This window comes from Aspergillus viridinutans (assembly GCF_018404265.1).
Source record: "Aspergillus viridinutans IFM 47045 DNA, scaffold_4, whole genome shotgun sequence".
NCBI classification, from domain to species: Eukaryota; Fungi; Ascomycota; class Eurotiomycetes; order Eurotiales; family Aspergillaceae; genus Aspergillus; species Aspergillus viridinutans.
The window spans coordinates 2,666,669-2,691,568 of NW_025091220.1; the positions used below are offsets into that span (position 1 = coordinate 2,666,669).

The 24,900-nt window shown below is 51.7% G+C and overlaps 11 protein-coding genes and 1 non-coding gene across 12 annotated transcripts; 6 read left to right on the plus strand and 6 right to left on the minus strand.

Annotated features, from left to right (window-relative positions):
• Positions 1-14: 14 nt before the first annotated feature.
• On the plus strand, positions 15-591 carry Aspvir_006875 (uncharacterized protein; the record flags this gene model as incomplete). The annotated part of the gene is made up of 2 exons (XM_043270065.1): positions 15-208; positions 267-591. 2 exons carry the CDS (start codon positions 15-17, stop codon positions 589-591), a joined length of 519 nt encoding a protein of 172 aa, XP_043126000.1.
• A 275-nt stretch (positions 592-866) lies between these two features.
• Positions 867-954, plus strand: Aspvir_006876. The gene has a single exon. It is a non-coding gene; the product is annotated as a tRNA-Asp (tRNA).
• A 274-nt stretch (positions 955-1,228) lies between these two features.
• Positions 1,229-3,674, minus strand: Aspvir_006877 (uncharacterized protein; the record flags this gene model as incomplete). Its single annotated transcript, XM_043270066.1, has 5 exons — positions 1,229-1,338; positions 1,388-1,574; positions 1,625-2,014; positions 2,061-3,070; positions 3,167-3,674. 5 exons carry the CDS (start codon positions 3,672-3,674, stop codon positions 1,229-1,231), a joined length of 2,205 nt encoding a protein of 734 aa, XP_043126001.1.
• Positions 3,675-4,811: 1,137 nt separating this feature from the next.
• On the minus strand, positions 4,812-7,087 carry Aspvir_006878 (DNA-directed DNA polymerase IV; the record flags this gene model as incomplete). The annotated part of the gene is made up of 4 exons (XM_043270067.1): positions 4,812-5,978; positions 6,028-6,393; positions 6,446-6,618; positions 6,676-7,087. The coding sequence occupies 4 exons, from the start codon at positions 7,085-7,087 to the stop codon at positions 4,812-4,814; spliced, it is 2,118 nt and encodes a 705-aa protein (XP_043126002.1).
• Positions 7,088-7,426: 339 nt separating this feature from the next.
• On the plus strand, positions 7,427-8,573 carry Aspvir_006879 (mitochondrial ATPase complex subunit ATP10; the record flags this gene model as incomplete). Its single annotated transcript, XM_043270068.1, has 2 exons — positions 7,427-7,818; positions 7,883-8,573. 2 exons carry the CDS (start codon positions 7,427-7,429, stop codon positions 8,571-8,573), a joined length of 1,083 nt encoding a protein of 360 aa, XP_043126003.1.
• Positions 8,574-8,768: 195 nt separating this feature from the next.
• Positions 8,769-9,585, minus strand: Aspvir_006880 (putative vesicle transport v-SNARE protein Gos1; the record flags this gene model as incomplete). The annotated part of the gene is made up of 3 exons (XM_043270069.1): positions 8,769-9,272; positions 9,339-9,452; positions 9,520-9,585. 3 exons carry the CDS (start codon positions 9,583-9,585, stop codon positions 8,769-8,771), a joined length of 684 nt encoding a protein of 227 aa, XP_043126004.1.
• A 414-nt stretch (positions 9,586-9,999) lies between these two features.
• Positions 10,000-10,660, plus strand: Aspvir_006881 (60S ribosomal protein uL29; the record flags this gene model as incomplete). Its single annotated transcript, XM_043270070.1, has 3 exons — positions 10,000-10,002; positions 10,079-10,221; positions 10,429-10,660. The coding sequence occupies 3 exons, from the start codon at positions 10,000-10,002 to the stop codon at positions 10,658-10,660; spliced, it is 378 nt and encodes a 125-aa protein (XP_043126005.1).
• Positions 10,661-11,227: 567 nt separating this feature from the next.
• On the minus strand, positions 11,228-14,547 carry Aspvir_006882 (mediator of RNA polymerase II transcription subunit 16; the record flags this gene model as incomplete). Its single annotated transcript, XM_043270071.1, has 9 exons — positions 11,228-12,036; positions 12,094-12,225; positions 12,286-12,552; positions 12,609-12,719; positions 12,775-12,894; positions 12,953-13,172; positions 13,226-13,936; positions 13,993-14,338; positions 14,402-14,547. 9 exons carry the CDS (start codon positions 14,545-14,547, stop codon positions 11,228-11,230), a joined length of 2,862 nt encoding a protein of 953 aa, XP_043126006.1.
• A 1,833-nt stretch (positions 14,548-16,380) lies between these two features.
• Aspvir_006883 (putative SIR2 family histone deacetylase (Hst4)) lies at positions 16,381-18,298 on the plus strand (the record flags this gene model as incomplete). Its single annotated transcript, XM_043270072.1, has 2 exons — positions 16,381-16,828; positions 16,902-18,298. 2 exons carry the CDS (start codon positions 16,381-16,383, stop codon positions 18,296-18,298), a joined length of 1,845 nt encoding a protein of 614 aa, XP_043126007.1.
• Positions 18,299-18,764: 466 nt separating this feature from the next.
• cbfA (putative CBF/NF-Y family transcription factor) lies at positions 18,765-19,757 on the minus strand (the record flags this gene model as incomplete). The annotated part of the gene is made up of 3 exons (XM_043270073.1): positions 18,765-19,329; positions 19,410-19,543; positions 19,614-19,757. 3 exons carry the CDS (start codon positions 19,755-19,757, stop codon positions 18,765-18,767), a joined length of 843 nt encoding a protein of 280 aa, XP_043126008.1.
• Positions 19,758-20,552: 795 nt separating this feature from the next.
• On the minus strand, positions 20,553-22,306 carry Aspvir_006885 (putative GTP binding protein; the record flags this gene model as incomplete). Its single annotated transcript, XM_043270074.1, has 3 exons — positions 20,553-22,082; positions 22,140-22,234; positions 22,288-22,306. 3 exons carry the CDS (start codon positions 22,304-22,306, stop codon positions 20,553-20,555), a joined length of 1,644 nt encoding a protein of 547 aa, XP_043126009.1.
• Positions 22,307-22,705: 399 nt separating this feature from the next.
• Positions 22,706-23,593, plus strand: Aspvir_006886 (HAD family hydrolase; the record flags this gene model as incomplete). The annotated part of the gene is made up of 4 exons (XM_043270075.1): positions 22,706-22,805; positions 22,863-22,884; positions 22,933-23,042; positions 23,112-23,593. 4 exons carry the CDS (start codon positions 22,706-22,708, stop codon positions 23,591-23,593), a joined length of 714 nt encoding a protein of 237 aa, XP_043126010.1.
• Positions 23,594-24,900: the final 1,307 nt, after the last annotated feature.

Here is a 24,900-nt window from a genome sequence, read left to right on the forward strand (position 1 = left end):
ATCAACCCTGAACAATGGAATACCTCCTCCTCATCTTCCGCAAATGGGGCGAAACAGAAACATACTGGCTCATCAACAGACCAGGCCTCCCCGTCTCCCCTGACTCGCCTCTCCTCCACAATACCCCAGCCGATCCAATCCTCATCCCTGACCTCCTCGCATCGCTCACTGAGACCCTGACGAGTGATATGGCAGTTTACACGGGGTAGTATGTTCCCCACCATTCCCCACCCGTCTGCACGCCAACACTACTGATGATAATGAAGTCAATTTACGAATACCTGGTCCACAACCACAACCACAACCACCAATGACTCAAAATCAATAGACCACTTCGTCCTCCTCGAACGTTATAACTCCACACGCAAGGTCAAGCCCCAAACTGATCCTCAGAACCAGAACCAGAACCAGAACCAAGGAGAAGCAGAAACAGACACAGAAACCAAAGACTCAAGAAACACACCCCATCACAGCATACCCGGCTCCATCAGCTGGGTCTCAAGAGACATGTCGCGCATAAACGAGCATCTCTCGCAGGCGCTCGAGATCTGTGGATCGGATCTGTGCGCGTTGCTTGTGGGGAATGAATGATGATATCGTTTCGACTTGGTGATACATACTATGATAGTAGATTATCTGATGGATTAGACTTGTACTAGGATTCTAAAGGTCCTGTGCTGCTGCTGCTGCTGCTGCTGCTGCTGCTAGTGCTGTATGCGATGTGTTAGTTAGGTATCTACCTACTGATCGGCGAGCTATTTTAACTCATCATTGATGAAAGGGTTAGATGCGCTGTACAACTATTTGATCAATCGCTTGTGGTGTTTAAGTTTATTAAGCTATACTCGGCAAGCTGAGTATCCCCATCCTCGATGGTCTAACGGTCATGATTTCCGCTTGTCACTCCAACCAGAACGAGCGCGGGAGACCAGGGTTCGACTCCCTGTCGGGGAGAATTTTTTTGGCGTGCATTTGCTGCTTTTCTATATTTTTCATGTGCGCCATATTCTCGAATTTACTTCATATTATATTAAAGTGACAGTAACTCATACATTAAATAAACATACATCCTTCTTGAAGGTAGGGCTACAAAGCACAAGGTAGAAAAGGACAGACAAATCGATTGAGCCGCCTCATAGGTAACCTTCCCACCGAACTTCACTAGTACAAACCAATCGCAAACCGCTTCATCTAATTTTCATGATCACATCAATTTTGCTTGCACCGCTTACGTGTAAACATTCGTCGGGGGAAGCAGCTTGGCACCATAGCGGAGATCGAGAGAGCGAGAGTCGTTGGGATCGAAAACCGCGGCCTGGCGTTGCTCGAGATAGAGAGCTTCGAAGAGTTAGTCTCACAGCCCTCGTTGAGGGTTCATCTTACTTACGAGTGATTTTGATCATGTCAAACCAGCGAGCTGCATTCTCGTCACTACCGTCCATAGCCTTCAAAATCCCATCTGTTCCCGGAGCCGCCTTAGGGGGCAAGCTGCGCATCTTCAGCAACATGTGCAGAATGTCAGAGAAGCGATCGCCTTGGCTGGCATAGTATGGAGGACGCTTGTCCAGGGGCCACTGTAACCGTGTTAGATACAACATAGACTACGGGCAATGAAATGACTTACCCGCTGCGCAAAATTCTCGTCATCCCAGGAACGGAATAGCCAGCAAGTTCGCTCAACGCAGTTCAGAAGCAAGAGCGCAACCAGGAATGTCTCGAACCAGCCGCTCTGCTGGCGCTGCAGTAACCTACGTTCCAGGTCATTCATCACAGACTTGCTCAGTTGAGAGGCCCGCTTCTCGGTCGCGGCGCGCAACTGGTTGCAAAGGAGCCCGTAGGATTCGGCGTTGGTAACCTCGTCAATAGGCATGCGGCCGTCATCTGACGGCTGTGCGAGAGAGTGCATCGAGGTGGGTGGCAGGGTTGGGTTGCAGTATGTTTTCCAGCGAAGCTCCGAGTCGACCAGGATGTGCGTTGCAACCCACAACTCTAGGACTCGTTCCAACAAGACATCCTACATATGTCAGACATAAGTCGCAATGCGTCAAACGGATGCTTACCTTCTTCTGCTGACTCAACTCCGACGCGAGCATCAGGGTGGACTTGACAATGTCAGAAGTCTCCCGCTCGTAGAAAAAAGGCGCTGTCTTCTTGATGTACATTTCAATCTTTCCAGGAAGGTCATCGGCATCGCTGTCGAGCAGGTAAAGTTCGTGCAGAGGACCCTGGAATTGCGGATCGTCTCCAAGACCTTGAAGCTGAGGGTCAAGCGTCGACATCGATGGCTTGTGGCCTTGAAGTCCACTGAAAGTGATGTAGACCATACTCTCCTCAAAGTGGGTAACCTCGATGCGGCCGGCATAGTGCTCGAATTTGACTTGATTCTTTATACTGCTGACATCGTGATATGCGAGGGTAGCATGCAAATTTGCGTTGTAAAGCTCAAATTCCTCTGCAATACGAGTGCGAATGCATGGATGCTTCCAGAGACGCGCGCTCTCAACACTGGCGCAGGTCGTGCAGGGGCTGTCGCCGGAGCACGGTTTCTTGAGCATGCGACAGCGGATACAAGCTCCTCGTTTGCGCACTTCTTGCACCTCCCTGCGTCTCGCGGCGGAAAAGCGACCACGCACCTTGGGCTTAGTCGGTTTGGTCGCGTTCCCAAACTCATTGACAAACCCCTTGGCCTGAGAGTTTGGATTCATGGCAATAGGACGAGGGAACGAGGCCGCACGTTGAGTTGCGGCGGTAAGAGTAGGGTCATGTTCCTGAAGACTGTCGAAGAGAAGCTGTTCATGACTCGAAAGCTGCTGGTTCCACGGGGATGAGCCAAGCTTGGGCAGGCCATCCGACATGAGAGCGTTCGGATCATGATCCATCGGGATGCCCTGAGGAACCATCTCACTGGCCGATGCGGCGATCATAGACAGCTGCGATTGGCGAGCATTGGAGGTGGGATCGGGGGTCAACGAAGGTTCCACCAGCGGAGGCGACGCAGAGGAAGGATGGTCATTCATCGAATTGCTAGGAAGGGAAGGAATGGCCGTGGCAGCCGAAAGCTGGGGGGTTCCTGTACAATAATCATGTTAGCGCGTGACACCAAACAAGGGAACGAGATTGACAAAACCCGGTGATCCTAGGGTAAAACGAAAGAGAAGAATCTTACCAGGCGGTTTGATGTCCTCCTCAATATGCTCTGGCTGAGTAGGATGACCCTGAAAACCTTCGGCCTCGAGCGCCGGGTCAACAACCACAGTCTTACCCCCAACAGTGACAGACTGAGCATATGCAGGGCCACCATGTTTGGTCTGGTCGGAGGCGCCGACCTGTCTCGAGGCTTCTGCCAGCACATTCAGGCCATCAAAATTCTGTCTTGTCGTGTATGGCAGATCAACTGATTTGCCTTTGCTCTGGCCCGCCAGGTTGGGGTCCTTGTTCTGATCGCTGTCGGCAAGGTCAGGGAGCTCGTGGAGTCGCAGCAGAACGCGTTGTCTGTCACGCAGCGGGATCGCTTGACACTTCTTCACCAAATGGTTGGTCAAGCTGTCGATGCGACCTTTGGGGAATTTCTCCCCGCAGGCTCTGCACGTGTGTTGGTAGCGATTACTGGCGTCCTCGAGCTTTTGGCCTCGAATGAAAAATTCGAGGATGAGTTGGTTTGGTTTGCGACCCATGGCGAGCGCGTGTGGACAAGTGTGCGACCAGTCAGGATGACCTCGACAGAAATGACGAACAACGGATTCTACACTTTCAATCTGCAATAAAATAGCTAATTAGTATCAAGAGTCCATATCCATCACAAAGAATCACAGAAAACTGTATGATAGCACAGGATCACTAACTGTTGTGACGCACAGGTGAGACTCAGACGAGGGGTGGAATCGATGGCAAAAAAAGATCCTCGCGACGTGAGCAACACAAGAGCCTGACCCGTCCTGTGGCAATGCCTACCAGCAGGAAGAGCCTATCAAGTTAATATTACTGTAAAAACAAAGAACTGAAGACTGCTTGGATTGAGATTGAGAGGATGGTAAGAAGAGGAGGAGGAGATGGAGGAGTGGGATGGAGCAGCAATAATTCGCGAGGTAGCGGCAAAATGGCTTCTTCACAGGCGGTCTGGGGCCTGCCGCCTGGCAGCTTCACTGTGGCTACTGGGATGTGCTTCACCGCATGCAAGGCGGTGATGATGTCGGTGATGAGGTCGGTCAGTGTCTTTTATTTAATTTATTATTATTGTTGTCTCTCGTGGACATGGATGTTTTAGACTTTGTCATGGAAAGCATCTATGATGGAGGAGACTCCATAGAGAACTCCTACCACTCGAGTCTCCTTGGCCACATTTCCTTGTATGGTTCTTCGCCTCTGCTGTACCAGGTACAGAGTCCACAGTCCACATACCCCCAGAATAACACGGTATCCAATTCCAATATCAACTCACTGCACAATAGTAGAGATGCATATCCATCTAGAGACCGCCTTTTGCCCTCGAGCTGACAGCCAAGGCCATACCCTGCATCGGAATCGACAGTAGTAGGTACTCGCTATTCCTTATTCTATCGAGTCCGTAAAAAAAACAGCAGGAATTACCGGCTCGCTGCAGAGATGAGTGAAGTCTGCCTTACGCCTGCTGAAATCCGGTCAACGAGGAAAGTTAGACTGCTTGAATCCTGAGAAGCAAGGTAAGAAAAGGAAAAAGCAAATAGTTCCTATTCAAGAGCTCCCTAGGCCTACGTGACCTATCATGCTGTCATCCAGTCATCATCATCGGTCATCAGTCATCAATCATTATAATCGCAATTCCGCCTGATACGTCAGCATATGCGATGCTCGGGAGGTCGCCATGGAACCGCGAGAATCTCAAAGATCCGTCTCTCATCGCGTCCCTCAAGCAGCCGGCCTTCGTTTAGCTTCCTCCGTTGCTCTCCACGTAATACATCTGCATAAAGTCCTCGTTGGTTTAAGCGCATCCCCTTCTTGCTCGCCAGCAGTCTCATGCTCCGGTTGAATATGTCATTCCCGGTGAAATAAATCAGCGCGGCCCCGATTTCTGATCCAGGTACAAATAGAAGATCAATGCGGCGCCACGTTTTACTGCCGGGCAACACAGACGCTCCGTGCCATTTGGATCCGTCGCCTCGGGAGGTACTGGCGAGACTGACCTGAAGAAAGCCGTCTTGAAAGAGTCGAGGAATCACAATGTCCATCATCATCGCCCTGATCTGCTCAATAGTAGCATCGCCTTTTGTGATGAGCAGATCGATGTCACCCGAGTCGGGCGCCCCACGCCGGTAAGAACCACCGATGATGACCTGCATCCCAGGGTCCGCCCTCTGGACCGCCTTTCGGACGATTTCTCCGTGGGCTTCGACTTCACGCCGCGGAATTCGCTGGGCAAAATCGTGGTAGTGTTCCACTCCAATCCGCTGTGACTTCGTCAATGATGCTTTGGTTTTGAGATCATCCAGCGACCTGTAGCCCTGAGCAATCCATCGAGACGCCTGCGATATGCCGGCACCGTAGACCCCCAAGAATTCCTGTAGTATGAGATCTTCGGGCGTATTGTTTGCGTTTTCCAAACGACGAAGCCGGTTGGTAAACACAATCTCCTCGATCTTGTCTGCTAAGCGCGGGCCTATGCCGGGGATAGCACGCGCCTGCGCTCTGGTGACGATCTTTTTCGGTTGTCTGCGAAGCGCAGCGATGGCTTTTCGATAGGCCAACGTACGCCACTGATCCGATGTCCTTGTATAGTAGTCCAGCATTTGCTGTAGGACTTCGATGGTCTTACTGTTCGGGTTGTCTAGCTTGGAATTTGAATCATGTTTTTGCATGCAAGCAAATTTCTGCTGCCAGGCCTCTACCATCTTGTCCTCTTTAGACACATGTCTTTCTTTCTTCCCTGTCGATTCTGTATCGGACGCGTCCGAGGCCTCCGTATCATTTGCTTCGACGGAGCCTTCCTCCAGAGGGTCCAAAGGCTGCATTTGGGTCAGCAGTCATATTGGTTGATAGCGCGTCGACACTCACCAAGTCCTTTGCGGCTTTAGCTGCTTCGATCATGTCATCCAAGGCATCTCGCTCGCGGGAAGAGAGTTCTGGGACAGGCTGTTCTTCATGTGTTTCATCCGAGGGCGTCTCGACAGGCTGTTCAGGGGCGTGACCGACAACACATTGGTCTCTCGAGTCCTGGGATGGAGTAGGAGTGACTTGTTGTTTTCGACTTGGTTTCAAGGGTAAAGAGGCGGTCGAAGGTGTCTCTTTTGTGGGGTCTGTCTCTACGGCCTCAGGGCAAGGTGCTCCATGGACGCGGAATCGAACAAGCGTTGTGCTTAGCACAGATTTGAATTTTATACACTCGGAAGGATAACTTTCATCGAGCAAGGCGACATTGGGCTGCTAAAGTCAGGAAAATATGCAATAACTGCACAGCTCACAGCATACTCACCGGGAAAGCCTCGAGTTTGAGATATTTAAGAACATCTTGGAACATCAAACCTTTGTCAACTATCACATGAGTGATATGACCTTCCCATGTCTTCGCCCAGGTGGCACCGTACTCCTGAGCACGCTGAATCCGTAGGCGCCGAAGAGGCGAGACATCGTTGTTAGGAAAGAAGACTGGCGACACTGTTAGCAGTTGGGGAAAATCCTGACTGCATAGAGACAGGCACTCACAGAACACAAGGTCCTTGAATATCTGCTGCTCTTCAGGAACAGTCCTAGGGGCGATCACTCGTCGTCGTTTAGATTGCTTGTCGGCTTCTGAACGTCCAGTCAAGGCCCCGGTAGTGTTGGACCTTTTGACCCCTAGCTGCAAGCCATCGCTGCCGGGCGCAAGCATCTTGCTCTGCGTGCTTGAGTCTGCGATACTGGTCGAAGTAGACTGGGGCGCTGAAGTCGCACGTAACAGTTTGAAAGGTTGTGTATCTTTGCGACAATCTGAAGAGCTAAGTTTGTCACTGTTTCTCGATCGTTCGATAATATGAGATAGTTCAATATCAGCCTCATCCTCCGAGTCATCCGTCAAGCAATCCAGCTGTTCCAGTGCCTTGAAAAAGGCATCTTTGTCCAGAGTCTTTTCCGCCATTCTCTGGCCTGGATGGGGGTTGGTTGCACAAAACTTTGCGCGGGACTTCGAGCCATGGATGAGTGATTGGCGTCGGCTGCCTAACGGATAGTTTTGACTATTGCTGAATTTACCTGGTATAAATCGATGTCGTGATGCTGACCTCTAGACTTACACGCGGCCAAAGGCAGATACGCGTGTGACAGGCACGAAAGTGCCACCAAGTCACATGACCGAGATCAATTACTCTCTTTGTGAGACAGCTGTTGGCGATCCGGAGAGCTTGAGATTACCTTAGCCAATGTGGTCCCAACCGATCTTTCACTTACCACTCATACAGCCAATTCGGCTTCTATCAGCATGTGGAAGTCATCAGTGCGTCTATCATCACTCGCAGACGCATCTCTATTACAAGGTGGCCGCTGTCTCAGCTGTCAACTCCGCAATGTCAGCAGACTGCAGCCATCACTGCGCTACTATGCCACTAGCAAAAGCAAGAGCGGCAACGACGTGAAGCCTGCCACAGCAAGCAAGCCAACCACGACCGACAAGTTTCAGTTCAAACAGAATGATTCCCCATCAGCACCTCAGCCTGGCGATGCGGACTTTGTCCCTCCGGCCCTCGACCGTCCCATCGGCACAGTAATTCCGCCTCAAGAAGGACAAAATACTGGCGTCGATGAGCGATCACTGCAACAAAGACGGGACGATTTCGTCAATTACGATAAACACATAGAGAGGCGCAAGGAATTGTATGAAGCTTCGTCCATCCACCGCTTAGCATGTATAGGATACTAATCACGCCGCTATCAACAGAACAAGGCAGGTCGCAAAACCATACTTCAGAGAATGGTCCAACATGCGCTACCACGAGGGTAAGACCTTCAAATCGAACCCTCGATTGTTCAAACGAGACAAAGCCCTCTACTTCCCCAACATGTACGGTATCACTCTTGCGTCGCCAAAACAACCGCAAAACACCACGTCGATACTCCGCGGCAAAGTGTCCGTCGTCAATGTCTTCTCAAGCGTCTGGGCAGAGTCGCAGGTTGCGACATTTACGGGCCCAAAGCAGAACCCCGGTCTATGGGAGGCGATGAAGACCGGAAGCGAGCTTGTGCAGAAGGTCGATATCAACCTGGAAGAAAATGCTTTGAAGGCTTGGCTCGTCCGTACTTTCATGTGGCGGATGCGGGCCAATCTGCCCAAGGAGCAGCACGAACGGTATTTCCTTGTGCGTAAAGGTCTTACGGATGGTCTGAAAGAAGCAATCGGAATGATGAACAGTAAGGTTGGTTATGTCTATCTGCTGGACGAGAACTGTCGCATCCGATGGGCGGGTAGCGGGCCGGCAGAGGACGGCGAGCTGGAGGGATTGAACAACGGTGTTCGCAAATTAATACAGGAGAGAAGGATCAGTCTCGAGTCGGAGCTACCTGCTGAAGAATGGGCGGGAAGAAACCAAAGTGAATCCGCAAGTCTGAAGCCTAGAGTGGTCATGCGGTGAGCTCTGGAGCTATAGCAGTCTGTCCCTGTATGTACATATAAATAAATGTGAAATAGACAACCGAAACGCCATGGCCATTGTGATTAGTGCTTGCATGCAGAAAAGGAGTACATGAAAACCCCCAAACGCCGTGCGATATCCGACGAAGAATCAAGGCTGAACAAGTACTTATAACACAGAGAAGTCGGCGGTATGTCATCGGAAGAGAAAAACCATCAAGAAACAAAACCCGATGAAAGCTCCCAAGATGATTGCGTCACGTCTCCTCTTCGTGCCAATCTTACCGATCAAAGCATTCATTCCCGGCACCTTATTGGCAGCACCGACGATACGGCGATTGATGCTGGCCAGGGTTTCACGTTGAAGCCCAAAACTCTCGTTGATCGCATACGCCTGGCTTAGAACGCCATCCATCATATTATGACTTTCGTCTATACGCCCCCGCTCCTCGAGCATGTAGTCTGCCTCGGCCGCGGCGGGGTTTGAATTGCGGTAGGCATCAATGTCGGAGCGAACGTTGGATAAAAGATTGGCTCGGTCGCGGGACTCTGCAATTGCGGCGTTCAGGCGCTGCAGTTCGCGGCGATGATCCTGGAGGACTTCGCGATTGCGGGCCAGATTGCTCTGTTTCAGGGCGGATGCGGTAAGAGTGGCTTCGGAGTCGAGGAGACGGGAGAGCTGGGAGATGAGGGCTTCACGCTGTGATTGGGACCGTGTAAGCATACATGTCCGTCGGGCCGGGGTTTAGGACCTCAGAGTACATACCCGTTCAAGAAGATCCTTCAGCTGTGATTCAATCCGTTGTTCTTCTTCTGAGGGTTTCGGAGGCAGCTTCGTCATCGATGCATACTGCGCGTAGGTGTGAAACAGACTCTCGGTCTAGAGACAATACGATCAACATTTGAAGATTAAAACGCCATCACTAAAGTAGCTTCAGATTTGGTACCTGAGTCTCAAGCGAACGGGCTTGCTGCCGAAGCTGAGCCCATCCGGTCCCAGTCGAAGTTGCCATAGTTTGGTTCGGGGTCGGGTCAGAAGCTCTGTACAAAGTGATGGTAGTAGTAAACCCGCGCGCCCCAGAAATGAGAGCAAATAAATCGTTGGATCACAGTATTAAATCAGCGACGGGTCATCCGGCCGTCCAGGCAGTCGTTAATAACACTTCCACAGAGACCAAGAACAATGCCATCATTCGACGATGATCCTCCCGGCCTATCTGACAGCTGGTTGGGGGTTTCCGCTGGGGGCGGCGTCACCCAGCAATCAGTCACAGTCACGTGCCCGCTTAGCCCAGCCGCAGCGTGACCGCCCGCACCAACACAGAAAAAAACCCTAGTCCCACAACGAACATCCCAAAATTGACCCGGTCCATCTTCAATCCTCACTGTCGACAATACCCGTACGACACGACACGAAGCCGCCCACCATGGTATGTTGAATGCGCCATTTTTGAATTCGGGCTTCTTTGGAAGTCGTTGGGGGTTCGTTATGCTGATGAATTTTAGTCGACACCCAAGGTCAAGGCTGGTCAGCTCTGGGGAAAGAGCAAGGAAGACCTTTCCAAGCAGCTCGAGGAGTTGAAGACCGAGCTCTCCCAGCTCCGTGTCCAGAAGATCGCTGCCGGTGCCTCGTCGAAGACTCAGAGAATGTGCGTTTGAACTCGAAACCCTTCCTTTTGACATCTGCAATTCTACCTCGAAAGAATAAAAAAGAAGCCTCAAATGTGGCATGGAAATTTATCGAACAACGGAAACGACAGACTGGGAAGAATCGGGGCCTACCAAAATCGCAGATTGCGCAATATACATGAGATGGTTTTGGGAAGAGGAATACTGATTTGCTGCGGTTTCTACAGCCACGACGTTCGCAAGTCGATCGCTCGCGTTCTCACCGTCATCAACGCCAACCAGCGCGCCCAGCTCCGTCTGTTCTACAAGAACAAGAAGTACACTCCTCTTGACCTCAGACCCCGCCTCACCCGTGCCCTCCGCCGCAGACTCACCAAGCACGAGGCCACCCTCAAGACGGAGAAGCAGCGCAAGAAGGAGATCCACTTCCCCCAGCGGAAGTACGCCGTCAAGGTATGACCATCGCGATGTGCTCTCGCCTCATATCTATGCGGCCAGAAACCCCCCGCAATCGTGCGGCATATTCAGTATAAGTCAGCGGAGTCACTAACGGAGCAATTTCCACAGGCCTAAATGAAGACCAACGTCGTTTCTGGATCTGAAATGGAGTTACGGGAAGGTCGTTATAAAAGATGACGAGTTCGACCTAGAACCTTGCGTGCGTGCGGGTGCTTCGGGTTTCAGCAAAAATCTTTTAAAAGGTTGATTTTGTATCTTAGAGATGTGAGATGCAGGTCAATAATACATGAAGGCTTTACTTGACATGACATGACAATGCGACTTCTGCTATTTTTGAACGTGCGTTGCTACGGATTTAGGATCTCGATCTAGACTGGCCTCGTTGGAGGCATTGAGAGGCCAGCTCGGTTCGATCCAAAGTCTAGACATCCTTAGATATTTCAACACTACGGAGTAGAGGTTTTCTGACAACCACCTTTTGTCATTGGTGCCCTCGGTTTATCCGACACAAGCTCTTCTGAGGAACTCCAACATGTTCATTAAGTTCATCGCATATAATATACCTTACTAACTCGAACCAGCCAACCCAGCAGCCACCAGTGCGGGCGTACGTCCCGTCGCCTGACCCACCGGCGCACCCGAAGACTGCGCAGAGCTATACACACTCGGCTCCAGAGTCCACATGCCTCCGCAGACACAAGCTCTTAACAGACCCAGCTTCGCAATCATGCGGAAGGAGAGCAGCGACCGCGGCGGATGCGTGTCGCTAGAGACCTCGCAGCAGCGGACGCACCGCCGCCGACGCTGCTGCACCTGCGTGCTGGGTTTCCCGCTCTGGTTTGCATTTGCGCTAGCCTCCGGAAGAGCAGATGCCACAGGCCTACAGGGAATCTTCTTGATGATGTCCACGTCCCTGTTCCTTCGGTACATCTCGGTGCGGCGGTCGTTGGACAGACCCAGCCAGCTGTAGTCACCCATGTAGATCGTGATGCGGTCGATCTCCGTTCTGAGCGCGGGGACCGTCTGTCGGAGGATGGTGGACACCGCCGGCACCAGCACGGGGGGCACACGGGCGTTCACCAGGAGTTCCTTCTCGGGGCCTGGGCGTTCGGCGTCGCCGAACCCGGCGCCGTGATAGGCGTGGCGCACGGCCGAGTCCACGCCAGCGAGGAACTTTTCGTATGCGTCGATTCGGATCGGCGCGGATTCCAGTGTTTGGTAGATCTCCGCGTAGTAGACGCGGGCATCGCCGCTTAGAGGCGCTGCGGTCGCGTAGCCTGCGTAGATCCCGCGCAAGCCCCGGCAGATGAACCGCAGGAATGCGCGAGACATGCTTGAAAGGAGGATGATGAGAGGAAGGGAGCTTGTGGATTTTACTGCCGGGAGCGGAGGTTAGCATAAAACTAGGTATGTAGAGGCGAGGCACCACGAACACTTTTGTGTAAATGCCTCCTGGTCGCCGGATAGGCTTTCAAAGTCGTCGGCGAGATCGAACAGCTCGTTAAGCACGTAGAATGAAAAGTCAAGGGCCCATTTGGTGTTTCCGAGCACCATACGCAAAACATCTATGCAGACAGGGTACGGTTAGCACCAGCGTCGCAACCAACCAACCTAGATAATCTCACCAGGGTCATGCGGCTCTGTGGCACCGCCTTTATTGTACTGAAAGAAGAACGCATATAGCACCGACGCATGGCGAAGCTGGAGGACGGCCCAAGGTATAGAGGATGCGAAGTTCCGCGGTGTGTATTTGTTCTTGAATCCCAAAGCAGCTTGAATACTTAGACAGCGCGGAATGTAGGGATGGTTCATAAGTTTATCCTGCTCTACTGTAAAGTTGCAGTTTATAGGCAAGGCGCGGTACGCTTCGTTGATGAAGGTGGCTTGTGCCTCTGTACATTTGTTAGCGGAAAGGATCATTTGCAGAAATCGAAGGATGTGGACTAACCGGGTGTCAGTTGTCGTACAAGGATCAACAGTATATCGTCTGTATTTACGTCGCTTCCACATCCACGACAAAAGGCTAGAGTCAACGCTGCAATAGCAGCCGAATATTTGTCTAGTGTGGTATCAGCAAATGCGCCAATTCACGACCTTGCAGTCAAGGTACGTACTCTCATCATGAAGTCCGCCCTCAGCCCCGTAAGAGTGCTCCGTGAGCCTTAGGTGAGTTTGCCCCTCTCCGTCAAGCATTACAGCAGCGCAAGCGTTTGGTGAGAAGCTGATATGAAGACCTGTTGCAAATCCATGAATCAGCGTGGTACGAGGCGAGCGGACCGAAATATTACTGACCTGAAAGCTCTAGGGGGTGGTGAAAGCCTGCCTGAGCCAAGCTGGTTACAGTGTTTGCGTCGTCCACTCCGTTGAACACAGCCATGGTCTTGGGATCATAGAAGACCACAGAGCCGTCATCATAGGTGATGGCGAGCACATTGCCATACTCGATCTGGTCTATCGAGATGGCATACTTGTCGGAATACACGTCATCCAACCGACGCAGCTCCAATTTCGGCTACCTCAATTGTTAACAGCGGTACAAAGGACATTCACCATCAAAGTGCTCACCTTGATCTGGGCATTGTTTTTCTTCGAAGGGACGTCATCAAATTTCGGGTGAAGAGTCAACGGACCGGTGTCCAATTGCCACCGTACAATGACGCTTGCCGGACCTTGTTGCTGAGGATGATCCTGCGTGACGTGGAGAGGAGCTGAATAGACGGCAACCACCCAAGGATTTGCCGTTGAGCCCGCTGGGTTGTCGAGGGCTGGAAGCACAATAACCAAGCCGGTAAGACAGTAAAGAGAGTTGGTAAATGAGGGCAAACCCTGTGCATTATCTCCCGCATTGCGGTTCGTGCCTGGTACGTCGCACTGAGGTTCGACTTTGCAATGGAGGAAGCGGAAGGAAGGGACAGGCCAAGGTGCTGGCGGTTTTTGCTGGCCAGGGTCGTATTGAGTCGGGGTCCAGGCGATGTGAACGCGATAAAGACAGATCTTCTGGCATGCTGAGTGTGTGGCAATGAGGATGCCGCCTTGCGTAGATACCAAGGCCGCGTGGGTCAGCAGTCGGTCTGAGTAGCCTGTATTTTTGAGTTCTGCAGAGATCTCTGCCCATCTGCTGTCAGGATTCTGATACAACAGTCGAATGATTCCAGACCTGGTCACGCAGACCAGACCTGCCTTATTCACTGGATGGAACGGGCCAATTGGACGACGTCGAAATGGCGAGTAGGCCCAGCGTCCCTGCACCTTTGCCGCTTGATAGAAGGAATGCACCTGTTCAGACAGTAAGCCGAGAGTCCAGGAAGGTCTCCAGATCAACAAATACGCACCGTGCGTTGGGTGTTCAACCACATCATACCCACTATTTGAGCACCGTCATCATCGGGATCAAAAGCTGCTTGACGATGACCGGCAATACTATTGAGTGCAATCGAAATTGAGTAGATGGATACCCGTCCTGAAGAATCTGCCACCGCCAGTTCGGCCCCTGGCTCATTCCAGCACAGATGGACCAAGGTGTGTCCTCCATGAGCATCGGTGACTGGCAGCAGAGGGGTTTCGTCACTGAGGACCCATTTTCCATCTGAGGGCCGACACTGGAGGTGACGGACATTGACTCTCAGACCGTCCTGGGAGATGTATGCAATACATCCGAGTTTTGACCATGCAATCTTCCTGATGTAGCGTTAGATTTGGTGCCATGCTTGTAAACTCGCAAGCTTAAATCATGATACTTACTGACAACAACCTATCAGTCTCATTTCATCTAAGCGTTGTGCAAGACCTCTTGGAGAGGTAGTAGAAGGGGACAAACCCAGCTCGAGGGAGCCGGGCTCTCCAAACAAATCGTCAACATTGATGCCGTCTTCCATGATCAAGGGCATTTTGAACAGGCAATGTGTCTTGATTTACGACAGTATCGATGACAAGGTACAGTTTCAGAGAAGTGCCAGCACCATCATTATCCTCCAGGCATTAGAAGCGATGGCCTGCGAGACCGGAGAACCCGTTCCAACGTGCGCGATATCCAGACGATCAAATGCACGAAACAACCAAGGATTCTACTTAATCAGGAAAAATTCAACAATGTCATATCAATGAGTTCTTTGCCATGATGATGATTTTTCACCTTATCATTATGCCTTTGTCTCACGCTTCTTCTATCAGTACCATCATCACAGATCGTTCTCCACATTAATTCAAATAATCAAGCTGATCAGTCATCTGTCATGTGATGTCATGTGGGCCAATCTCCCGGCCAACCGGTCAACCTGCCATGATTGGCGCTTCCGACTCTATATCGACGGATACAACAAAACCCTTCGTAACGTCGGCGAACTCGGTGAAAGAAGCATCCTCGCGTTGACCTAGATACACATTCCATGTGATGGGCTGTGTATATTCAAGTGGATAGTACACAGTTGAATACTCTGAACAGAGCATATCCTGCGAGATGAAGAAAAAATGTCCAGACGTGTCTACCTCTCTACAGCTGGCGCTTGATGAATAGTCTCTACAGTCATCGATACAAACATAAGAGACTCAGTATTCTTGAAACTAAAAGACAGGAAGTTCTGTGGATATGCACCTAGGTACTATTGAAGCCTTCCAGCCTTGACTTGATATGTCTTGAGGGCTCAAAAGTGTGGCCCCAGGCATCTTATAAGGTTGGCCAATGAAACTGCAGAAATCAGGGACGGGAACAATCAATTATCAGCCTAAAACTCTGCGATAATCATATGGATAACAATAATGCATCAATGCCACGAGAATCATCTCGTCATAAAGTGAATGAGAATTCAGCTAGGAGTGAACGGATGAGATGGCTCTCAATTGATGTTATCTAACGCAGCAAGCTTTCAGATGGCTCTATTGATTTCATCAAAATTCAGTAGACCAAGTCCCCTATGTTGTATTCTTGTAGATACCCTTCGCTCCGTCTTAGCCACCAGACCCGTCCCTTTCCCTTGCCAAAGAACCCTTAACTGCTACTACGAAGACAATGACGATCTCCATTGCCGTCTGATGATACCTTATATATTGCTACTACTCCCGACCCTTCACGTCGCCAGCAGCCAACAGCAACATTCCTCTTGACATACCACCTGTTGCTCTTCGACCCTGGTCAACCCTAACGGCTATTCCAATAGTCTTGGTCCATGATTTCTTTCCACCACGTCTAATCCCATCACGTCTGATCCATTATTTGACTAACCATCGGCGGTGCTTCTTCCCGTCGTCTCTCCCCCGTGGGTCAGTCAAAATAAACACAACCTACCATCGGCCCCAAGCGAGAGGCCAGACAGACAAGACAGACAGACAGACTCTGCTCAAGCAACAATCCTTCTTCCACCACGACAACCACTTCCCCCTATGGCTTAGGTTGTGGTTATTCACTCTCTCCCCTGCTTCGTCATTCTTGCCTACTCTTTCTATTTCACGTCTATATTAATCCCTCGGCCAACTTTTCTCCCTGAATCTCTCTCCGTCAATTACTCTTAATTCCCAGCCAAAAGCTGGTTCGACTCTTTCTGAGGCGAGATTCTGATTTTTCTCTGGATTGCTTTACCTCAATTACGTGTTCCATCTTTCCCATGATCGTATCTCAGGGCAACTTCTAGCTTTTCCCTGTGAAAAGCTCCTCTTTCTTCCTATCACCTTTTCTCCCTCTCTTCCACGTATCTTCCTCAAGAAATACGTGATCATCACAGCTCTCCATGGCGCCGTCTCCGCCCTCGTCAACAACCACCGCTTCCTCCTTGACCACCTCATCATCTACGTCTTCCTCTCAAACATCCGCAATTTCAAACGAGAGGTGGAATCCTAAATTCATAGATGATTCCGACCTTTCAGAGCTTTCAGAGCTGAGCTCTCCACCAGCATCCCCTCAATCCCCTCCGAGCTTCATTCCCTCGCCGCCTCCATCTCAAGACGCGGACGAGTCGTCTAGCGCCGCACGCGGCCAAGACGGCATCTCCCCCGCCAGAAAGAAGCGTCGCGTAGCCACCCCCAAAGAGCGCACCACAAAACAGCTCGATCTGTCCGGGGATTCAGGGCTCAGTTTTGGCGAACAGCAGGCGCAGATTGATTTATTAGTCAAAACCCTTCGTCGTCATCGCAAGATTGTCGTCATCGCGGGTGCTGGTATCTCTACGTCTGCAGGCAGTATGCAATTCCTTCAGCCTCTTGGTGAATGACCGAAGAACAAACACGCTAATTGGCTGATCTACGATTATAGTTCCTGACTTTCGCTCTACTGATGGCCTCTTCAAAACCCTCCAGAAGAAACACAACCTCAAAGCTTCCGGCAAGCTTCTGTTCGACGCTGCCGTCTACCAGGATGAGTCCTTGACCGCCTCCTTTCAGGATATGGTGCGGTCGCTGTCGGAAGAGGCGGCCAAGACCTGCCCGACCGCGTTCCACCACCTGCTCGCTCGTTTGGCACAGGAGAACCGGCTCACACGACTGTACACTCAGAATATCGATGGTATTGAGACATCAATGCCGCCTCTGGCAACCCAGATTCCTTTGAACGTAAAGGCACCCTGGCCGCGCACGATCCAGTTGCACGGGAGCCTCGACAAAATGGTCTGCCAAAAGTGCCGTCATCTTCTCGATTTCGACCGGGAAATGTTCAACAGGCCTGACGCTCCTGAATGCCCCGAGTGCTCAAAGAATAATCAATTTCGCATCGAGACCGGACAGCGCAGTCACGGAATTGGCAAGATGCGACCGCGGATCGTGCTGTACAACGAGCACAACCCGGACGAGGAGGCGATTACCTCGGTCATGAACGCAGATATCCGGTCACGACCGGACGCCCTGATTGTGGTCGGCACCAGTTTGAAAATCCCCGGCGTACGTCGCCTGGTGAAGAGCCTCTGTTCCGTGATCCGCACGCGTCGCAACGGCGTCACCATGTGGATCAACAACGAGCCGCCTGCCGGCAAGGAATTCGAAGACTACTGGGATCTGATGGTCAAGGGTGACTGTGAAGAAGTGGCGCGGCTTGCCGGTCTGAAACGGTGGGATGACGATTCCGAGGACGTGTTTGACGAGTGCAACTCCTCCGAGGTCGAGCGGGTGAAGAAGGAACAAGGTGCTGTATCCATTGTCATCCGAACGCCGAAGAAGAAGCAGAAGACGCAAACAGGAATTCTTACGCCTTCCTCTAGCCACGACGAGGAGTCAGCAGAATTGCGACACAAGCACCCATCGAACGGTAGCTCTCTCAACAATCCTGCCAGCCGGGGCCGGAGTCTCAAAGATGTGCTCAACAAGGCAAAAAGCGGCGAACCCAAGAAAGCCGCGCCGAAAAAGAGTGCGCCCAAGAAGCGAGGCAAGAAAGCCGAGCCGGCGCACAACGCAAAGATCACCGCCTTCAGCAAAGTCACCAAAACCTCGAGGGCTGCGACTGGCGATACTGGCAAATCCATCAAACTGGAAAAGGATGATACGAAACCGATGCATCCGCTTCCGCCTAGTGCGGCGCGCAATAACGGGCCTCTCTTCCCTAACCTGGTCAGTAAAGGAAACACTTCTCCGGGCGGTGGACTCTGGAGCAACCCTGACACGATTTCTCCCAAATCGGTTCCGAAGGGGATGAAGGATCTACTCAATCCGCCAAGTCCGTGATGTTTCCGGTTTGGGTTTGACGTTTCTGTACTATTATTTTCTGAACTTCGAGGACTACCGGACGACCGATCCTCATCTGATGTTGTTCGCGGATACCACTGATAGACTATATGCATATTTGGCGTTGGGCATGAGGATGACTTTGAATTCAATGCACCAGGTCTTGCATTGAAGCTGAATACTCGATGGATGGTCATGCGGCTGGATTATCCTGTATTTCTTGCTGTATACTCTACGGGATCATGATACTTACTGGACGCATGCGATAATGCGGTTGCTTTAACACTGGGCGTTGGTAATGCTTTGCTCCTATTCACTTGACAGCTCAGACGAGCTACTGAATCAAGGATACGTGTCAATGACACGAATTTCACCCAACAATCTCTGTATACGTGGTGCTCATCAAATCAGTATTCATTGCGTAGTCTGATGTCTCCGTCTTAGGCAAACGTTCCTCAATATTGTACTATCCCAAACCCAGCCCACTCTGCAGCTGCGTCCCAGGCCCCGACTCGTCTTCGCTCTCTGTGTCATCCGCAGCATCAGGATCCATCATCCGCCTCGGTCGCGAATCGCGATCCAGATCTTCCACCCGATCAATGTCCTCTTCTTGTGTCTCATCTTCATCCTCCTCGTCCTCATCCTCGTCCTCGTCCTCCTCATCTTCCTCAATTTCCTCCTCGTTCTCCAACCCCTGCTCGTGTTCCTCCTGGGTATCATCTTCATCTTCCTCCTCCTCATCCCCAGCCTGAGCACTAGACGATCCCGCGCCCTCAACCCGCTTCACCCTCTTCGCCTCACGCACCGCGCTCTCCTCGTCATCCTCCTGCAGGGCACCCTGCTGCACCGCCCCAGCCTCAGCACTATCCCCCGCCCCAGACTTTCTAGCCTTCTGCTTCCCAGCCTTCATCTCTGTAAACGCCTCCAATTCCTTCTCAAGCCTAGGCTGGAACGCCTCAAGCTCCAACTCGGATAACGCGGCGAAAACATCTGCTGGCGTAACCGTTCGTTTGAGCGTCGCCTCGTTCGCGCTACTCCTGTCAGCATCCACCCACACCCCGCTTCACCCTCAGTGAACAAGAAGGAGGGAAAGAAGAAGAAAAGAACATACTGTGAAGCAAGATACGACACAAACACCGTCGCAGCCTTCTGGATCGCTAGCACCGCATCCTTCTGGATGGCTGTGTTGGGGGGCAGGACCGCTTTCGCTAGTCGGAGGGTGAGCGACCGCGGGAGGAGGTAGTCCTGCATGCATTCCCATCACATCAGTCTTCTGTATTTATAGCGAATCGAGATGGTTTGGCATATGGGGTACCTCTATACTCACGCCCTCGGCGCGAGCTTTGAGCTGCTGCTCTGTTGCTTGGACGTTCTGGACTGGGGAGGTCTGCGTCTGCGGTTGCGGCGAGGGGCCGTCTGTGTCGGTTGGGGCGTCGGAGGTGGATTTCCGGGTCGGCATTTTGGGGTGCTTGCTGTTTAGCAGTAGCAGTAGCAGTGCATCGAGTGGTTCTGTGTGTGCTGCTGGTGAGTGTGTTGGTGGGTAGGCTGTGCTATGCTGTGGTAGATACCTTGAGGTGGATGACGCGAAAAGTCCGCGGCCGCGAGGGTTGGCGCGTGGCGAGCTTTATCGGCCGCTGGAATAAGGTACTATCATGCTATGTATGTAGCATACGACGAAGGTACTGAACTGCGTGCGCTGGGTAATGTGTGCTTTGGTTTGATCTAGAGTATCTAGAAGAATATCATTTTAAAATTCGTTGGGAGAGCAGAGTTCGACGACTACCTAGTGTGAATTATTACGGTGTGCTGGTATATATATTCTGGGGCATCCTCAATCCAGCATCAATTCTCTGGAAGTTCTTAACTACCTCCCACATCAATTTTCCTCGAGTCAAATCCGGATAATCCACTAAGCATTCCCGTAATAGACCATTACTTACGTAAGATGGCATGAGCGAGGCGTCTATGCGAGCTGGGAAGAGGTTGCATCTCGACGGAGGTTTGTTACAGCACCGAACACTGAGGATGAGCTAGATGCTCAGATGGAAGATGGAAGATGCTTATGTAGAGCGTTGTCTAGATGGCCATTACAGGATACTAAAGGTGATATGAACCGTGGTAGAATCCCAGAGATATTGCTATCTATCTAACGTACTGTCCTAAGGAAGACTCAAGAACCGGGACAACGCCTTTTTGGTATCCATGAATGAACTGAATGAACTGAAGAAAGAAAAGACCGTTCTCGTCGTGCCGTCTACTCCGCCATCTCTTCGTCATCACCCTCGCCATTACCCCAGAGTCCCTCGATCTTGAACTCCGCGGCCCACTCGGTGACAATCTGTTTCGTGTCGACACCCGGCTCGACAGGCACAGTCGAGCCACCCTGGGCAGTCGTCACGACAGAAGGCAGGACGGGAGCGGTGGCCCAGCCCTGGATGCGTCCGTCTCTCCAGTCGTTGATCACAGTCATGGCGGCGCTCTCAAGATTTGGTATACCGCCCTTGCCGAGACGACCGCGTTTGCGAGCGACCTGGATCAAGAAGTCGGTGGTCTGATCGTTACCCGACGGGAAGAGCGGCGGGATGTTGTAGAGTTGGAGCATCTTCGACATGAGCTGCTCGGATGACGACAAACGTCTGAGAAGCAGACTGACGGCGGGGATGGGGTCCTCAATCTGCTTGGGAGGGATGGCATTGAGCAGGACCAGGCGGGCATGCTCGTCCTTCTTGTTCTTGCTCTTCTTCTTATCGCTGGCGTTAGGGAAGACGATACCGGGCGAGTCAATGAGTTTGAGCTTGCTGTCTAGCTTCACCTGTCTCAGACTGGTGGTCACGCCGGCCTCGGCGCCAGTGGGGCATGCGTTGCTCGATCCCTTGTTGAGGCGAGCAGTCAGCGCATTGATGACGGACGACTTGCCCACGTTGGGGTAACCGATGATGCCGACCGAGATCGATCGCTTCAGCTGCTTGTTGGCGGCATATGACTTGAGGGCGCGGAAGAGCGTCTCCGAGGTGCCCTTGACGGTCAGCTGCTTGTGGTCGAAGGTGTGTGCGTTGGCCGAGCCATTGGCCGCCTTGAGCGGCAGCGTGGGCAAGGATCGTCGCAAATGCAGCAGCCAGCCCTTGAGCACAGGAGGGGGGACCAGATCGATCTTGTTCAGAATCAAGATCAGTCTCTTGGAGCCTCCATCTGCAGCCATCACCTCACGCTCGACCTCCTTCGACCGGGTGCCTTCCGGATCACGAGCATCGAGCACATACAGGATCACATCCGCAGCCTCAACGACCTGCTTGAACACCTTGTCAAACGCCCGCCGTGAGTTTTCTTTCGAGATGGGTTGTGAGACAAGCTCGGGGACATTGTCGCCCAGTGTAGCGCCGCCTTCTTCCTCATCTTCGTCCATGCCGTCCACATCATCATCATCGTCGTCGTCGTCGTCCATTTCGTCATCCTCATCATCCTCATCGTGTTCGTCCTCATACTCGGCGGCCCGCGCACGGGCAGAGGCAAGCAGAGCAGCCATGGGGTTCGACGAGTCAAGATCATCCTCATCCATATCCTCATCAATCTCTTCGTCATCAATCATAGCGTTGGGAACGGATTCTCCAGACTGTGACTGCCGCTTCTCGGCCATTCGTCGAGCACGTGCTTCCTCCTTGAGACGCTGTTGCTCCTCTGCCTTCAAACTCTTCTTTTCCTCGATCTCATGAAGAATCTTGTCTTTGAATGGGAACAGATTGGGGATACCGGGATCCTTCTTGACCTTGGAACGCCATTCGGGATTCTACCGAAAAAGACGTTAGTTTCCTTTGCCATTTCACGAACCTCGAGAACAAATTACCTGCTTCGCAAGCTTTCTTGCCTTCCGTTGCTTCGCCGCCGCAGCTTTCTCAATTTTGTGTCGTAGGCGGACGGGCTTCCGCTTCGAATTCTTGCCTGTACTTGACAGTCAGCGACTATATTCATTGACAAACTGGATGAAATCATACCAAAATTATTCTTGACCATCTTGACAGACTACAGACACAGCCCGTCTGAAAATGCACTCTAGCAAACACGAAGACAAAAGTTCTCCAGATAGGCGGCCCAGATCCTCTTCAGATATTTTTTGCAAACTTGGGCCGACGCCAAGATTTCACCGCGCTAAGATAACCGGACTATCTCTTGTGCCGATCTCCGGTCCGCGGCGCTGGAAACATTGAGTTGGCGGGGGTTTGGAGTAGATATAGAACTCCATAGAGGGGGGCTATCAGTTGTACAAAGAATCTTCTCGACGTTCGTTGTGTTGTATAGTCGTTCATTATAGATTGGACAGTTGCTTACTGTTGACGCATTGTGACATTCGATCTCCATTCAAGAATCACTTTCTCTCAACTGGTCTCTCCCAACTCAGTTACTCAGCCCAACATGTCCCCTTCCGAAGGCTCATTCTCTGCCCCTCCACAAGTCTACACTTTTGATGGACTCTTGTCCGATTTCGATGGAACAATAGTCGACTCGACGGATGGTTAGTTCTCCTCAGATTATACCGAGGTCTCTCTCTAACGACATATCCCGCGAACAGCGATCGTCAAGCACTGGCACAAGTAAGTCCGCAAATATACGACTACCTACGTGTATCTAAGTAAGGTCAGAATCGGCGACGAGCTAGGCGTGGACCCCAAGGCCATCCTCGCCACATCCCACGGCCGAAGAAGTATCGATGTCATCAAGCTGTATGACCCCTCCAAGGCCAACTGGGAATGTAAGTACATGCCCTACGCTATCCTCCATCCATCAACCCGAGACCCAGGCTGACTGTCGGCCCCAACAGACGTCAGCTACATCGAAGGTCGCATCCCCAAAGAATACGGTTCCGACGCCGTCGAGATCCCCGGCGCCAGAACCCTCCTCAACGCGCTGGACGAGTCCGGTGCGCGCTGGGGCGTCGTGACGTCCGGCACACTCGCTCTGGTTGACGGCTGGCTGGGTGTCCTCAACCTCACACATCCCAAGGTGCTGGTCGTCGCGGAGGACGTCGAGCTGGGCAAGCCCGATCCCCGGTGCTACCTGCTTGGCCGGTCACGGCTGGACCTGGAGCACTCCACGTCCCTGGTGGTGCTGGAAGACGCGCCCTCGGGCATCCGGGCGGGCAAGGCCGCCGGGTTCAAGGTGATTGCGCTGACGACGACGCACACTCTCGAGCAGTGTCGGGAGGCAGGGGCGGATTGGATTGTGGAGGACTTGAGGAGCATTTCGGTCAAGGGTGTGGAGGATGGGAAGCTTCAGTTGGAAATCAGGAATGCGTTTCAATAAAGGGTGAACAGGAGGGGCAAGACCTCACATGGAGTCCAATAGAGGGGTCAATGGTCTGACCTTTTGTCAATCTTTTTCTGCTTTGTATATAGAATGGTTTACAGAGTAAATATTCTAGAAAGATAGTACGGGTACTTACAAATATCCACCACTTGGATGAAAATATCTTTGCTGTTCTGCCAGCTTTAAGTGTCTGACTAATATGACAGGTACGTACTATTGTGCCGGAAGTCCATGCCTTGCATGAGATGTTGTGCCATTCGCGAGTGTACAAAAAGGCCCCAATGACAAATCATCAGCCTTGATGAACGGTTCTAGTGAAGCTAGACCATTTGAACCTTGAAACTCTATCCTCGGCGATCATCACCGAGTATCTAGCCGAACGGACTAATCTGGGATCGGTTTACACTGTATGAGCCTATATTGACTGTTGGCCTAGAAACCAGATCAAAAATCCGTAAGAAAAGAGCCATGAACCCCTTCCTAACACTGTGATGAGCTTCAGATCCACTATAAACCCACCAACGCAAATCCTGGCGGTGAAGACCTTGCGTTATGGAGTCTGTCGGACAATTCCTAGGATTAAGAACAGTAGTAATGCTGATGGTGTTAGCTTCACCTGTGCTGAGATGAACACTCACCGAATGGCAGACTCTTCACCGCTTCACGATCATGCTCTCGGTCTGATATGTCTCAAGTGAGCAGACAAGAACCGCGCAATCCCATAAGATAACTAGAACAGATAATGCTAGCGCCTAGATAACAAAAGGATGATGCCGGAGCTCTGCCAGAGTAAGCGTGCAGCTGCAGCTATGTATAGTTTCTCGGCATGCTCACCGACATCCTCAACTTCTGGAGGAGCTCATGGAGAAGACAGGACGGGCTGCGAGCGACAGCTCATTGCATGAACGGGGTTTGCAGCATGCAGATAGATCAAAATTAGAGCCAGATCCCGCATCTAGGCTTGTCTGTGGCTTGTTGCAGCTTCTTTTGCCATTCGAAATAGTTTCCACACGAGCGGAGTGCAGTAAGGAGTCGATAGACTCGTCAATAGAAGGAGGCAATCGAGTTCTGGAAACTGGGGAGGCGACCGGTCTTGGCCGATCTAGAGTCAGAAATCTGATATGTATCATTTCACCCGTTTCTTCCGCAACGAGAGATCGAAAGGTGGCGCTTTTACTCAGAGCTGGGTCTGATATGGCATGTAAGGGATACGAGGGTCTTCCAGGCTTTGAGATTGTGGATATCTTTTGCTTCAACTTTCCTTGATCGTTCTGATTATGAATGTATCATGCTGAGACAGCCTG